The sequence below is a fragment of the Cavia porcellus genome, unplaced genomic scaffold, assembly GCF_034190915.1.
Source record: "Cavia porcellus strain 051 isolate PalLab524CR breed Dunkin Hartley unplaced genomic scaffold, mCavPor4.1 scaffold_1, whole genome shotgun sequence".
Taxonomy (NCBI): Eukaryota; Metazoa; Chordata; class Mammalia; order Rodentia; family Caviidae; genus Cavia; species Cavia porcellus.
Genome location: NW_026947484.1, coordinates 76121139 through 76137745, shown reverse-complemented (window position 1 = coordinate 76137745; position 16607 = coordinate 76121139). Strand labels below are relative to the sequence as shown.

Below are 16607 nucleotides of genomic sequence, written 5' to 3'. Positions count from 1 at the left end.
ATGCACAGCTCCCCGCCCGTCCTATTTTCAACTCCGTTCGCCGATTCCCGTTCTCAGAGCTTCTGCACATCTCTCTCCCTGCCAAGCCAATGTAGACACAGCCGCCGCGCGGCGGGAAACCCAAATCGCGGCTTCCAATGCCGCGGGCTCCAGCTTCCACACTGAGGCTTTTCTGTTCCTGTTATAGCACCAGGATTGCACTCCAAGTTGGTTTTTCTCAGCCCAGTCCGTTCTTGGGTCAGCAGGGCATATCTCCACCTGCTCACGACTCCTTACTCCGCACCATTCCTAAATTCCAAGCTGGTTCTTTCAGAGAGCCTCCATACCTGCTGCTATCTGTCTGCCATGTTCTCCCGGAAGTCCCCTGAGATGAAATCTCAATGCTGTTTTAATTTCATTTCTCAAATGACCAGTGATGGTGGACATTTCATGTATTTATTTGCCATTTGTATATCTTCATCTGAGAAATGTGTATTCATCTCAGATGCCCATTTTTGGAGAGAGTCTTTGAATTTGGAGAACTTGATGTTTTTCAGTTCTTTGTATGTTCTGGATATAAGTCCTTTATATGAAGGATTGCTGGCTATAATTCTTTCCCATTCTGTGGGTTTTCTTTTCTACAAAAACTTTAATCAGATGAAATCCCAGTTGTTGACTCTTTGAAGTACTCTTCCTGTGCAGTTTGCATTTTGTTCATGAACTCTGCCTATGTCTTCAAGATTTTTATCTAGGTTGTCTTCCAATATATTTAATATTTGTTTTAATATTTAGATCTTTTAACAAAAATTTTTAAAGCAAATAACTATCACTTTATATTAAATAAAATAATTAAACTATCACTTTATATTAAATAAAATAAATCTTTAGTTCCTAGAGACTTAATGGGAGAAATAAAATTATCTCTATTTTTTAATAGTACCAAGCATTAGTGTTAGTATGATGAAACTTCAGCCATTTATTTCGTAATACATTTAGATTCTTTCTTTTTTTCTTCATTTATTTATTTATTTTTGTTATCGGGGATTGAACTTACAACCTCCTGCTTACCAAGCAGGTGCTCATGCCACTGAGCTAAACCCCCGGCCCCTGGGTTCTTAATTTAGAACTTGTATTTTAAATCAGTTCTATTGATGTTAAAGTCATCTTGGTTATTGTGAATTTCTTTAGTTTACACTATAAGATTTAAAAAGTGATTAGGCGTAAGCCATCGCATTTGTAAGTAAACTTTTTATATAGTGCTCTTTACATAAATCATTGGTAAGTAGTGAACAAATTTTCTCCTATTCTTAAAGGCCATATCAGCATAATTATATAGTACTTAAATTGTTAGAGAAAAGTACAGGTGGGGTTTGTATGAAGAACATTCCGAGACTAATCGTTGTTAAATATTGTAGAAGGCTATCAAGACCAGGCAGGTGTGAATACCAGCAATCCCACCTGCTCAGGAGGTGCAGGCAAGAGGATTACAAGTTTGAGGCCAGAGTAGGCAACTTAGCAAGATCTGTCTCAAAATAAACATGGTAGTGGTCGGAGCTATCAAAATGACTTTTGGAATTTTCCTTCCAGAATTTTAAATAATGGAGTTTTACAAAACTGTTTTGTTGCAAGCAGAAGGCCAATTGCTTGGTTATTAAAATATAAATATCGTAATGTCTGCATAGAAATTCAGAGTACAGTATAGAAGGCAGTCATTTTTTAAAAAAAGTTATAGGGACCTGGGCGTTTACCTCAGTAGAATGCTAGAGTAGAAGTAGCACACACAGATAAAGGACCGGTAATCACATTGCTTGCGGGCTGGGGAAGGCACTCGTGAGAAAATTGCAAGTAACCTCAAAGCAGACTGAGCAATAAAGATGGCCCAGGCTGAGTGCTCAGAGAAGACACCTGAGGAAAGGTGGCATTTGAAAGCCGAATTAGAAGGATCCATTGGGCCTGCACTGGGGAGGCTGAGGCAGAAAGATCCAGTGTTTGAGGCCTGGCTGAGCTACACAGTGAGTCCTGTCTCAGTGACGCCCCTCCACCCCCAGCTCATTCATACAGAGCAGGCAAGGAGGCTCGGTGCAGAGGAACTAAGGCCCGTGGAGGCCCTTGGGTAAGGACCAGCATAGCTACTGGGAGATGGGGACGAAGATAGGGTGGCAGAAAGCGGCAAGTGAGAGCATGGATGAAGTGAGAGTTGTAGGTGGAGGCCAGTTTTGTTGCTTCTTGTAAGGCAAGAGTGAACATTTGGATAATCCTGGTTTGGATAATTGGGGAGTGATGGAAGCTTGGCAGTGATTTGCGTGGGACTACAGTGGCATATAAGCCCGTCTCTGGTACTGAGATTATGGGAGGGGCTGCCACTGTCAGCACCTTTCACACTCTAGGTAGGAATGTTTCTCTGGAATTGATCTGCAAGAAACATGCACATTTAAATGTTTAATACATACTAGTTACCCTTTGCCTTCATTTAGCACTGAATGAAGTTATCCATTTCCAAAACAACACATTTTAACTTTTGTCAGTGTAAATGGCTGATATCTGTCTTATTTGGGAGGCTGAGGCAGGAGCATCACCGTGAGTTTGAGGCCAGCCTGAGCTACATAGTAAGGCCTTACCTTTAAAAAAGAGTCTTGGAAGCTGGCGGTGTAGCTTAGTAGGAGGGTGCTTGAGTAGATCAAGCCAGGTCTTAGTTTCAGTCTTCAGTACTGAGGGGAAAAAGTCTTGGTCCTCGAGGGGTGGCCCTGGGTTCAGTTCTCTCAGACAAATAAATAAAATTTAAAGTTTTCTTATGGAATTGTGGCCAGAGATTGAGGATAAACAGAAATATGTTTTTCCTAGAGGCTTTAATCTCTCAATAGTGAATTTTGCAGGTGAGGCTTATAAAGCAATGAGGATCAATATTTTGTAACATGTGCCTGTATGTTGCTATAAATTGAGTACTTGTTTCCTGTGGATTCCTGGTGTAGATGGGAAAACCACCTTTAACCACCTTTAGATTATTTGAAATGACTCCCTCTTACAGACATGCCTTATACTGATGGACTGATATGGAAAATGAACACCACCTTGGAATATTGGACATGTGACCTTATTTGGATGAGAAATACACACTAAAGTGTTTGTCTCAGAAGGAGTCTTTTGTTTGTTTTTTGTTTTTGTTTTTGAGACAGTCTCACTGGCCTTAAGCTTCCTAGGTTGCCCAGGTTGGCTTTCAGTTTACAGCAATCTGATCTCCCTACCTCAGCGTCTGCAGTGCTGGGATGACAGGTGTGTGCCACCATGCCTGTCTATAATGCCTGTCTATACTATATTTTATTCCTGTTGATAATCAAATTATCTATAATTTTTAGGGTATAGAAAAACCGTTATCCTTCCTGAAGTTTAAGGTAGAAAGGTTTGATTTTCAAACTAGCATATTTGTTCTGAGAAAACAAAATTATTCAATTTTAGGAAAAAAGTAATAAAATACTATTGAGTCCCTAGCGTGTACCAGGCCCCGTGTTAAGTGTTGCAGGAGCTACAAGGTAAGACCTGATTCTTAACTCTGGAATTGATGGATTATGGTAATAAGAGTTCCTTATGTTTCCCTTTTCTTGTGTAGAATACAGTGCCATCCTAATTTTCCCAAAGCATTCAAGTAAGTTTTCATTACTTCAACTCTGTTTTAATATTTGACATATTTGGCATGACATAATTGATACAATTGATAAACCATAAAGTTGGAACATGTAGAGTAATACAGTTCATTTTGTTTAGTATTCCACAGAGTTAAATAACTGTTACCAGTATCTAATTCCAGAACATTTTCACAAAGAAACCCTGTGTCCATTTCTCCTTACGCCCTTCTCCAGAAAGCCACCAATCATTTTCCCTGCCTGTTTAGACCCTTAGGTAGCTTGCTGTTGCTGGGATGCACATATCTTAAAAGAGGAAAGATCTGTTTTGGCTCCTAGTGTCAGAGGTTCAGTTCATGGTTGGCCAGCTCCCAGGCAGAAATGTCATGGTGGAGGAGTGTGGCAGGGGAAAGCTCATGGCAGCCAGGAAACAGAATGAGAGAGGATGAGGGGAAGGGCCAAGAAAACACCCCTCTAGGTTATACCTGAACAAACCTGCTCGCTATAACCAGGCCCCACCTCCTAAGAGCACATTTGGCCATGAGCTCATCTGTGAGTTCATCCATGGTTGAAGTCAGCAGCCCTATGATCTGATCACCTTCCAAGTGTCTCACTTTGGAGCCCAAAGTCTCGAGAGACATTTTAAACCTTTAGAGCCTGCTACACTCTTCCCTTGACACGCCTTCAAGGTTCATCCACACAGTAGCATCAGTACTCTGTGCTTACTGCTGAAGAGCATTCTGCATGGATTTATCACATTTTAGTTTCCCACCTATCAGCTGTCTTGAATCTCCACTTCCTGGCTCCTAGATTCTTTTCCCTGTTTGTCTGTTTTAATTTTTAAAAAAAGTTTTTGGCATGTAGAAAAGTTGAGTAGCTAAGTTTCTTCACCACCTTCTGCCCCAACTATTAACATGGATGTCTGCAGCTAGTGAACCAGCACTGATACATTCTTACCAAGTCCAGTTTGTTTTCTATGCTTAGTTTTTACCTACTATCCTATGAGAATTCCATCTAAGGTAGCACTTTAAAGTTAGTATTCGTGTCTCATGACACTTTGACTGACAGGTTGCTTATTTTGCTGATCTTTGATGGTAGTTTGGAGGAATGACAGGTACTTAAAATGTTCTTTTATTGGAATTTGCTCCTTGTTTTTATCTTGATTAGTGTAAGACTTGGAGAGGATGGAGAGGAAGACCAGCGTACCATTTTCACCTGGTCATAACAAGGGTGCCTGCTGCCAACATGATTTGTAACTACTGATGTTGGCCATTGAAAGCTTTCTGCCCTAGTATAAATTACTGGACATTATGGCGGTGGGTCTAATGTGGAAAGCCAAAGCAAAACCCTGAGGACACTTCCTCCTTCCCCTTCAGCCCTGATTACAACTTCCTGTTTCCTTTTCCATGCATGCAAAGAGACTTCCAATCAGTTCTTCCTGTCATCAGTGGCTGCCCTTCACAGTCAGAGATCATAAAACCTCCCGCCATATTTGTCTCTGGCAGAGAAGAAAGCCCAAACCCACGAATGGTGCACTGTCCACATCCTCAATAAATGCCACTTTTTCTTTCCTTTTGCTTCTCTATTGCACCAGGAAACCTTAACAGCCTTGCTTACCTGGCTGAGGTAGGAAAGAGTCACCCTGTCTCCATTCTGTACTCTTTAGAGGGGAGAGCATTGTGCTTCCCCACTGAATAGCAGGTCCCGGGGCACAGCAGTTGCATTCTTTATTTAGGATTCTGCAAGAGACCCCCCTTCATGAATTTACTCATTTGTTTTTATCAGTGTGGACACATCTGTGTTGTATTTTGGATATTAATCCAACACTTTTGTTGAAAGTGTCCCAGCTATGACTTTAAGGAATGCTTCAGTTTTTTTCCTGCAACCCCTTGGACATCCATCAGTGTGGGTTTTTGTTCAGATTTGGGTCACGTCTTTACATTCTTCCTTTTGTAAATAACACAAATCACCATGGAAGTTGATTTTAGGGAAACTAACACTATTCTCTTCCCTTCCTCGGTGACGGTGGTGGGATTCCTTTGTTGATAGAAAGAACTGTGCCTCTCCAGCAAGGGTTAAGGGAAGGCACCAGGGAGTTACCAGGTTAAATAAGACACCTGACCCAGGCCTCCTGCAGTTAAGAGAGCACACAAAGTCTTTGGTAAGTTTGGGATTCAAACACAAATCTGATAGGCTCAAACTTTGTGTTTCTTTCTCTTCAAACAGCATATAATTAGCCTTAGAGAAAGGATAAAGATGAACAAAAGACTTTCAAGTCTAACTGAAATTCATTGTCATTAAACACTAATGGAAGATTGACTAGGTGACAATGGCTTAACTGTTGTTCTTTTATGGTACATTTTTATTAGAGGCCATCTCAAAATTTTTTCCCCAAGTTGGTAGGTTTTAAATTATGAATATGTACCACAGCTAGTATTTTACCATACGGTTCCTGTTTATATAACATTGTGTTCTACTTTAGTGGTGCCATTAAGGATTTTGAACTAATTCACATGAAGCCAGTAAGGAAGCCCTGTTACTTGCAGGGATTTTGGGTTAGTGAACAGAGCTGTTATCCTCTTACTGCTGTGCAGTATAGATATTAAACACCAAGCCACCGATACATCTAATGACACTGCAACCCAGGCTTTCTTAATTGAAGTTTCAGGTTTTATTTTTATCACACTAAAAGTGTTTAAAGTTTCTGAAGTGACAGATTGGAAGAAAGAGAGAGAGAGAGAGAAAGAAAGGCAGGCATGTGCTCAGACACTAGGCACAGCCTTTGGTGTTGTGGGGCCAGACTCCGAAAACAGGATTTCTATGATGAAACCAACTAAGTGGTCAGGACCGTTGAGAGAAAGGAGGAGATACCAGCGATCGCGATGGTGTAAGTATATAGATTTGTGGAACTTGTTCTAAGCACATACACCTGTGTGTGCAAGAGAAGTATTCCTTACTGCGCGGAGTATTGACAGAAGTGGGAGAATCACTCCTGTCAAGGAGACTCCTTAGCCTTCCTGCCCTCACCCTGAACTTCCACAACATAATGCTAGGCTTTTCTGAAAATCTGAGTCAGGAACAACACTTAGTGGCATTTGTGTGTTGGGCAATAAGTACAATAGGACTCATTTTGGGCTGTGTCACATACTTAGAACATTAAAATAGCTCATTCCACTGTTTTGTATGAGAACAAAATTCATCAATCAAAACGGGAGATTAATCAACGTGTAAAACATGGAAACATCCGTGTTTACTCTTCAACTTTCTTTTTCAAACATCGAATATATGTGGAATTCTGTCCTCGGAAAAGCCGAGGTGGCCATGGTTGGGAATCCTATTTTCCTGACTTGTCTCTGCACAGTTTTAAAGATGCAGTAACTGCCCAGGCCAAGCTGGGACCTGTAGGCTGGTCAAACCCTGAGAGCGAGCATCTTCCTGGTGACGGGTGGGAGAGGAGGAGGGGGTGCTGGCAGCGGACCCTCATCATTGGACTGCGTCAGGAGGACGTGACCCCGCTTGAGGTAGGGTTAGAAGCATATAAAGCAGGGGAGTGCAGCACACAGTGTCTCCGAGCAGCTTTAATAAAAGGCCAAGTGTGTCCTTGCCGGCGGTTTGGAAACAAGGAGAAACAGAAAACAAAACCTAACAGGTGATCCTAGCTCTAGGGCGCCCAGCGCGCGCCGCGCCTGCCCGGCGTCCGGCACTTGCTCTTCCATGAGCTGTCCAAGATCTGCGAGCCCGCGCTCCGCGCCGCGGCCCGGCCTACGAAGCTCGGACAGAGAAGTCGGCGAGATCGACGTCCTGGGAGAGGAAGGAGATGAAGATGAGCAGCCGGAGGTGGAGGAGGAGGAGTTTGAAAGGGGGCAGAAGTGCCTAGAGCAACCGCGCCGGCCAGGGACGCGCACAGAGGGCGGCAGCTGCCCGAGCGACTCCTCGGGGTTTGGCCGCGAGTTCAAGGCCCCGGCGAGGTGTGCGGCGGCCTCTGGAGACGCCCCGCAGCCGGCGAAGCCCCCCTACTCGTACATCGCCCTCATCACCATGGCCATCCTGCAGAGCCCGCACAAACGCCTCACACTCAGCGGCATCTGCGCCTTCATCAGCGGCCGCTTCCCCTACTACCGCCGCAAGTTCCCCGCCTGGCAGAACAGCATACGCCACAACCTCTCGCTCAACGACTGCTTCGTCAAGATCCCCCGCGAGCCGGGCCACCCCGGCAAGGGCAACTACTGGAGCCTGGACCCCGCCTCCCAGGACATGTTCGACAACGGCAGCTTCCTCCGGCGCAGGAAGCGCTTCAAGCGCCACCACCCGTACCCGGGAGGCCACCTGCACCACCCCTTCCCCTCGCACAGCGCCCACTTAGGCCTCGAGCTGGGGACCGCGGCCCCGCCACAGCCTGTGCTCGGGAGCCGCCCGTGCGCGCTGCTGCACCCGCTTCCCCTGCGCTACCTGCTGCTCTCCGCGCCCACCTGTGCCGAGGCGCTGGGGAAAGCGGAAGGCGCGGACCTGGAGACCTCGAGCGCCCTCGCGGCGCTGCAGCCGTCGCTGGGCTCCTCGCCTTGGGAGGAGGGCGAAGGGTCCGCGCCGCGCCGCGGAGCGGGGAGCACCTCCTTCAGCATCGAGAGCATCCTTCGAGGCGTCGGCACGGGGACCACGCGGAGTCTGCCTCAGACGCCCTGGGGCTACTGCCACCTGCTCCAGCGCCCGTCCTGCCTGGCGCACCCCCAGGCCGCGGCCCCTCTGCTGCACGTGTCCGCTGCCGCCGCCGCCCGGACGCTTTTGCAGCAGCGGGAGCAGCAGCAGCAGCAGCAGCAGCACTGTGCCAGCGGCTGCGCTCCTCCCAAAGGCGCGCTCCTAGGCCAGCACTTGTCCGCCGTCGCGGCCCTGCTGAGGTACCCGCCAGCAGCTGAGGGCCCCAGGCTGACAGCGATGACCGCCCCTTCGGCCCAAGAGGGGACCTCTCCAGCCTTTTGAGTTGCACCCACACGCGTCCTGCGGGCCGACTCCACCTGGGGCACCTGGAGCCCGGAGGAAGGGGCTCCCCGCCTCGCCTTCCCGCAGTCCGCTCTCTATCGCCCGCACGCGTTTAAATCTTGCGGCGGTGGCGCAGCAAACACTGGTTTCTGTTCGAATCAAAATAGTTACAAAGGAATAGTTTTTGTCTGTTCTGTTAAAGAAACCTGGACGTGGTAAAGACGGGGGCCATCACTTTTTCTTTCCCCTCTAAGGTTGTGGCTCCTGCAGCTTTTCCCGATGTGCACATTTCCCAGGAGCTCTGAGCCGGGGCCGTGTATTCTGGTGTGCTATTTAAAGAAAAACAAGGAAAACAGTCTCCGGTGCAAAGCATGTTTCCCTTTTCTCCTCCCCAAGAACTGCAAGTGTTCCCAGTATTCCAGTATTCCACCGCAAAACGCGCATGGGTTCCGCGTCTTCCTGAGCTAGATGTGTGAAATATGTAGAGGGTTAATTTCGGAAAGCTCACTTCTTACCCACGTCTGACCTGCCATGATCCGTGGGGAGATGCTAAATGCCTGTGTAGATGAAATAAAATGCCTACGCTCTATGTCGTTTATTTATTTTTATGTGTCCCTTACTTTCTAACCGGACTTTTTCTTAAAGCTTGTTTTCTTTCCTAGCAATTAAACAATGGCCTTTTGGTTTGTATTTCATTATAGATATCAGAACAATATATTTTTATTGTGGCTGTTAAAAATTCCTAACATTCGAGGTTTTGAAGACGTTGACGTGTAAAATGAGAGATTTCGGGGTGCCGGCTTAGCTCCGTGATAGGCAGGTGTCTGGCCCCCCTCAGCCTCGCAAAGAGAGCGAGAGGGACGGAGACGATGCTTAGAGAATCTTTAGAAGAAAAAGAATCGGGAGAGATGTGAATTTGTTCTTCAATTATTTCCGTGTTTAAAAACATCTTTCCCAATAAGCTAATGATTATTTGAGGTCAATTTGGGAGGTAGCAGACATTTTTTTCAGGCTATTCAGAGAGAATAAACGTACGCGTACGCAACGGAATTTTCAAAGCATTTTTCTTCCTTTCCTTAACTCATTTCTAAAAAGATTTTGTAAGCATTACTTGACTCCAGGTGACGGAATGCCGGGAAACAAGACCAAATGCCCATCAGGAAAATGCCTCCTGAAAAGAAAGCAGATTCCTAGAGCACCGGTCCTTCGGAACCGTCCTTCCCGAGCTGCTCTCACGCTTGTAAACGCTGTTCCCTGCTGTCCCAGTTTCCACTTCGGGAAGGAGGGGAAATTCGGAAGATCCTTTTCACAGACAGTAAGTGGCCACGGATTTCCCGCCCCTTTGCAACTCCGTTGCCCGAGTTACCCGGAACCGCTCGGCCACGCCCTCCCAGCGATCCCCACCCGCTCCGGGTCCAAGCTTTGGAACGCTTTGGACGTCGCCCCGCCCCACCCGGAGTAGCTGCCGGCTGTGGGCTGGGGACCGCACCCCTCCGCCCTACACGCGGCGCCTTCGTCTGCAAAGTAGCAAGAGTGTTCTAAGGAGATCCTCTCCTTCCCCACCTTTTTTCTTAGCAAGTCCAGCAAGTCTAGGGGGGCAGTCTGAGAGTCTGAAACAAAGTAAAAATAAAAGTCCTGTTTCGGTCCAGTTCTCCACCTGCTCGTGGTTCCGGTTCCCGTGCGAAAGTTCCCAGGCCTTCGTTCATATATTCAGTTGACTAATTTAGCTCTGCTCAGGACAGGTTTAACTCCTGGGGATCCCTCGGCGTTCCTGGTTACCGAGGCTGGACCGGCACAGCCTCGAACTGGGGTGGCCAAGAAAACTGGGGTGGCCGAGAATCAGAGCCCGAACTAGGTGTAACCCCAGACTCCTAATTTGCCCCTAAGGAAACCGTATCCAACGAAGACTTTCCGAGAAAACCCTTCATCTGGGGGACGCGAAAAGTAGGCGCTGCTCTCCGGTCCGCTGGGCCCCGAGGCGCCCGAGGGCGCGGAGAGGTGGCGCTCGGCTGGGGCCCAGGCCCGGCTCCTCCGGTGCCCGCGGGGCTCTGCGTCCGGGCGTCTGGGCTCCTCGCGGGTCAGCCCCGCCACTAGGGCGGCGGAAAACCACCTGGTGTCCTAGCTCCGTGAAGGTTCGAGGGTTTTCCTGGAGGACCCACCAGCCGGTGCGCTCAGCTCCTGGCCGGGAGGAGGGCAAGGGGCTGGGTGGGGCAGAGGCCGGGGCGGGGCAGTGGGGCGACCCGGGAAAGGGACCCCACGCTGGGTCTGGCCCTTGGCCTTTAACAACGCCAATGATAGTAATAATAATAATAATAATAATAATAGTGATCGCTGCTGTTGCTTGTGTTTTTCTGAGACAGGGCTTTCCTGCGTAGCGCAGGCTGCCTTGCCCTGTCGCCGACCCCCGCGCCCTGAGCCTCCTGAGTGCGGGGGTCACAGATTGCACCCCACTCCGCCAGGCCGACAACACTCATTATTAACCGAGGCTCCTTTTTAGCACCCCGCTCTCTGGCTGCCAGGCAGGCACTGGGTTCCCCTTAACTCCGGAAAGACGCTGTAACGACCCCCAGTGCGCATGCAAGACATTCACCCTGCAGAGAGGTGACCCCTCGCGTCTCCTAGGAAGACGCCCGTGGGAGCCCCACGCAGGCCGGGGTCTGGCGCACGCCCAGCCACGCGGTGTGCGGGCGCCCGTGGAGTCCAGCCCGGGAGGCTCCAGCGCATCCCAACCGCGTGAGTTTCCGGGCTTTTCTCCCCGTGCTTCCGGCGTCCCTCCACGTGGCGCAGGCGGAGCCGGCGCGGTCCTCACTGCCCAGGCTGCAGGCCGGAGCCACCGCAGCCTCCTGCATCCCTCGGCCACCGCCAAGGTGCAGGCCGGGCTCCCGCGCCTCCAGGCCTCGCCCACCTCCCGGCTGCGCTCTAGTCGGTACTACGGAGCTGCTGGCGCTCGACCCCAGGCGCCCAGCTGGGGTTACAGGGGCGCAGGGCTGCACGCTCTCTGCACCCTAGTCCACCGAGTGGGCATGCGGGTGGGTGCGGAGAAGGAGAGGACGCGGGCTTCTGGGGTGGGATCGCGGTCAGCGGGCAGAAAAGCGAGAGTCCAGGGACTGCGGGGATGTGCACCCCGCAGGAGCGCTGCGATGTCCTTCCGTGTGTCTGGTCTCTCTGCAGTACCCAAAATGCACAGTCCTGGCTGCTCACTGGCAAGTAGCTACCTCTGCAGAAGGCACACAGCTAGAGGGCTCAACTGTCAGCAAGAGCGAGCCATCGGTGTCTTCTAAAATGTAGCACCTGCCCTTTGTCACATTTTTGGAAGTGTGGGAGACTAGTTTGTATTCATCCCCTTCCCACATTTGGGAAAGATGTTCAGAAATTTCTTCCCACGTTAAATCTGATTATAATCTAAATAGTAATCGTTCTCTAGGTGCTAATGTCACCATCCTGTAATTTGTAAAGAGGTGCCTTCGGGGATGTGCATTCCTATCTACTCTGAAATTATTTCAGTGGGTTGTAAAAATTCATTGACTCCATGTACACTACTCCACGTAGCTGCAAAGAACTTATAGAGGTGATAACTAATGATATTAAATTTTTCTCTTAAAAGAAAAGATAGAGATCAAAAAAGAAAAGGGCTTTGAGAATACATTGAAAATTCAGTTCATTCTCGGTTCCTGTTGCTGATTTACCTTGACATAGTAAAGGGTTTTCCTGAGTGTAAACTTCACTGTTTTATTGGTTCTTAAAATACAGGAATTACGTATATTTTGGGACAGTTAATGACTTAGTGAAGTAGTCTATTCCTAAACCGAGGTTAAAGGAACAATGAGATTAAATGAAGCACAAGAGATTTTCTTTTCTCTAGATATGATTTGGTTATGCATTACTATATTTAAAGCAATATTATGGTTCATAGTTTCTAAAACTAAGGTGACTTTTTTTTGTTTTTGGTCTTTTTGAGCCCAATGTAATTTTACTTTTTTTTTTTTTTTGGTACCAGGAACTCATGAACTCACGTTTGCCAAGCAGGCACCTCCACCACTGAGCTAAACCTCTGGCCTTTTAGTCTTTTTGAGACAAAGTCTTACTATGCAGTTTAGGCTGGCCTTGAACTCGCTTTGTATCCCAGGTTGGTCTAGAACTCACAAGGATCCTCCTGTCTCAGCCTCCTGAGTGCTGGGATTACAGGTGTGTGCCACCATGCCCAGTTTAAGGTGACTTTTTAAAAGGTGACTGTTATTGTATTATACAGAGTACAATATAATTATACAGAGTATACAGAATAAATTGTGCTATATTTTAAATGCTTTACATTTCTTTCACTTTGAAAACTCATTTTAAAAAATTAAAAAATTAAAATACATGCAAACGTAGAGATATCTGTGTAATTAACCTCTGTTATAATTGTATCATATAGTATGGCATATTTTATTATATTAAAATTAACTCCTTGGCTGTGCCAACCTTGTTTCATCTTTACCATCTGATAGTCCTCTCCCTGCTAGATTATTTTAAATCAAATCCAAGATATTGTATCACGTAGTCCATAAATATTTTTGAAACTCTGTAACAGTTGAGAATTCCATCAATTTAGCCACATTTCCAGTATCACTCCTACATAATTCATTGATAGTATCAGTTTATCTTGGTAATATTTAAATATCCCCAGCCGTCTCCAACCTGTTTCAGTTTAGAGTTGGTTAGTTTGAACTAGCGTACACAAAGGGTCACACATTGCATTTGCTTGATATGGGTCGCATGTCCTTTGTGGTTTCCCCCGTTCTTTTTTTCTTTTTTCCTGCATTGTGTAGAAGAAACTGCATGGCTTGTTCCGAAGAATCTGGCATTCTATATTTTCTGACCACCAGTAGGATTTTCCAGCAAGATATACCCAGAGATATGGCTTCTTATTCAGACTTACAATATTTGTAGTGGGGTAAGCATAAGTCTAGGAAAACCTATGTGAAATTTCCCTAACTGTAAACACAATATTTTCTTCTAACTTTCAAAAATAGATTGCCATTTTTGGTGTATTCATGGATATATAAAGTTGCCAATCAAATCTTTAATCCAAAAATTTAACTTAATTTTATTTTGATGAGAATAAAGCTCTTTATAGCTTTAAAATTTCAGTTGAAGAATCCAGGGCATTTTATGTTTCAAAATTTTATGTTTTATATTGTTTTGTGTTTTCGAATGTAGAAGCTGATATGTCATACTTTTCAGTGAGGGTCAGGGGTAGAGTGATAGTTTGAACTTTGTGCTTTTTCAAAATGATTTAAAAAATCATTTTAGGATAATTGTAAATTAATGAGAATAGCATATGAAAGAAATCAGACTGAACAAAACATTCAGTTAACTAGAAGAAATAAGTTTAATAAAAATGAAGGCGGCTAGGTTTCTTGGCTCCCTATTGCTTTAATGAGTATGGATACTAAATACAGTTTCCTTTCTTCTGTGATATCAGCTGTTTCACTGTGCAGTTATTTGCTCAGGTTTCTATGGCCACCATATCTGGAACCTCTGTGAAGGTAGAACCCAAATTATATTCATGTTAATATTTCAAAAAACTTCTGACATATTCTTAAAAATGCACAGGGAAAATAGTTGAAATTTTTAATATTAGTAAGTATGTAAATTAGTGACATATATAGATAGATTTAAATATATATGATATATATTTAGATGGATATAAATATTGTTTCACATTACCAACAGTATTATTTAAAAAGTACCCACATTAGGACAAACAGATTTTAGGAAAGGCTACACTTATATGTTGTAAAGCCAAAATTAATATGTCACGCTCTTTAACCATGTATTTATTTACTTAGTTTGGTACTAGAAATCGAACTTAGGACCTGGCCTTGCTGGGCAGGCGCTGTGCGGCCGAGTTATATCCTTGGTCTCTTTAACTTTTTTTTTTTTCTTTTTTTTCATTTTTATTGGTACCAGGGATCCAACTCACAACTGCCTGCTTGCAAGTCAGGCGCTTATGCCGCTGAGCTAAACCTGCAGCCCCTGGTCTCTTTTTTAACTTTTTAATACCTCCTTGGTGAGCTGTTGATATTATATGTAGTGTTGCTGAATATTTTCTATTTGCTTTTATTTTTGGATTCACTACATTCAGCACTGTTTGACAATGTTATATCATATCTATACATAATATATGCAGATATACTTTAATATATTTGAAATTCAATAGCTTTGAAGTTTTAATCCTCGAACAGATATTTAATTTTTACTAAAACTATATAAATGCCTACTATAAATAAGTAGCTTTTGCTTATTAAAATAAAACTTAGATTATGGGGTCTGGGGATACAGCTCAGAGGCATAAGCACCTGCCTGGCATGCACAGGGTCCTGAGTTTGATTCCTAGTACCAAAAAACAAGATAAAACAAAAATGCTAAAAACCAAAAAAACTTAGATTATGTTTCCGTGGGGACGAATCCAGTTTCCAAGGATAGATGGTGATGAGAAATTGAGTCTTTTTACAAAATCTGTATGGTATGCATTCTGGTTCTATTGTTTACTAGCTCTGTGACATGGAGTAAGACATTTAAACTCTCCAATCCTCAGTTCCTCAGCTATGCAGTAGGAGTGACTATAGATTTTGTTTTATAGACATGTTGTGGGAAGTACCGGGGGCCATGTATGTGAAGTGCTTAGTGTAGTCACTAAAGGTTCTAGAAATGTCAGCTGTGAGTTAATAATGGTAATGAGGATGATGTGCCCTGGATGGTGGTGGAGTCATGCCTGACCTTCGACTCTGTTTCCTAGTCTGTCTTCACATGGTGGGTGTTCTTTGTCTCCTGCCTTGCATGGCTGGTATACCAGGCATGCTGTTCCTTTTAGAAGGTTTCTGGTGCTGTTAGTTTAATTCACCCTTTGATATGAGGGACAAACTATATCTACTATCACTTCCAAGGACCACCAAGACTTAAGAAGAGCTCTTCTGCTTACCTGCAGGCATGTACTTACTAGCTCTAAAGACCAGTAGAATGATGTGAAATAACTATAGCTCCTTTAAACTGAGATCAGAACATGTGGAACAGCAGATGCAGCGTCCTCTTATGTGAGCCACCTGTTTCCTTTCTGTGCAGCTTAATCTTTGCTTAATGTTTTGATTTATTTGCTATGTATTTACCCCAAAACTACTGACTGAGCAATGATACTGTGACAAGAGCAGGGGACACAATGATGAATGAGGCAGGTGCTTCCCTTGCCTTGGGGTTTGGAGTTTAGTCTTAGACATGAAGCAGGTAACTACAGAGTCGACTGATAAATGCTGTGTTACAGAGAGAGAGAGAGAGAGAGAGAGAGAGAGAGAGAGAGAGAGAGAGAGAGAGAGACACAGAGAGAAAGGAAAGAGAACACAAGAGTCCAGATGCTTCAATCGTGAGGCGTCACTGGCTGGTTTATCTGTTGTGGTACTGGATTTGTGCAAGAATATATGAGTACTTTTCACGACCATAAGTAAGCCTCCGCATGACAGTGTGTGGTTCCGTTTGTGCCCTGGCCAAGGAAGTTGCTGCAGAGGCAAAGGGATCTCAGCAGAGGTCCGCCAGATGCCTCAGGGCTGTGGATGGAGTAGAGGTTCATTTGCCTGCTCAGGTAAGCTGTGGGAAGACTATCCTAGAAACTGAGGGGTATTTATTAAAAAAAAAAACCCTCAGAAGCAAGAGACAGGGAGACAACTTACCACCTGCCAGATGTAGAGGTATCAGTGCAAAAGCCCATGATAAAGTAAGTTGGGATGGGGAGATATTGTAGTAACATAGAGCTTACTCAGCAAGGGTGAGGCCCTGGACCATCAGCAATGTGAAAGAAAAGAAATTCAATAAAACAAGAACTTTACTAAATTGAAAACAAAAAAACTCACAAGAACTTTGCTTTCTCCCTTTCTCTTCTGGAGTGATTTATCACACCGGTACATGTGGACCTGAAGGTGTGCTGGGACTTGGTACTTCCCATGCCAAATCCATGGAAGTTCCAGGGAAATGGGACAGCTCCATGTGAGCCATATCTTTGCCCAG

At 45.4% G+C, this 16607-nt stretch overlaps 2 protein-coding genes across 2 annotated transcripts in view; both read left to right on the top strand.

Moving 5' to 3' along the window:
- Positions 1-16607, top strand: part of Zng1a (Zn regulated GTPase metalloprotein activator 1A) — an 88744-nt gene that overhangs the window by 54194 nt on the left and 17943 nt on the right. The gene's annotated exons all lie outside the window — the stretch shown is intronic.
- Foxd4 (forkhead box D4) lies at positions 922-10218 on the top strand. The gene has a single exon (XM_013155130.3). The coding sequence runs from the start codon at positions 7311-7313 to the stop codon at positions 8568-8570; it is 1260 nt and encodes a 419-aa protein (XP_013010584.1). The 5' UTR covers positions 922-7310; the 3' UTR covers positions 8571-10218.

What these genes read in the sequence shown, in the direction of transcription:
- Foxd4 (XM_013155130.3), top strand. Translation starts at nt 7,311, where the DNA reads ATGAGCTGTCCAAGATCTGCGAGCCCGCGCTCCGCGCCGCGGCCCGGC.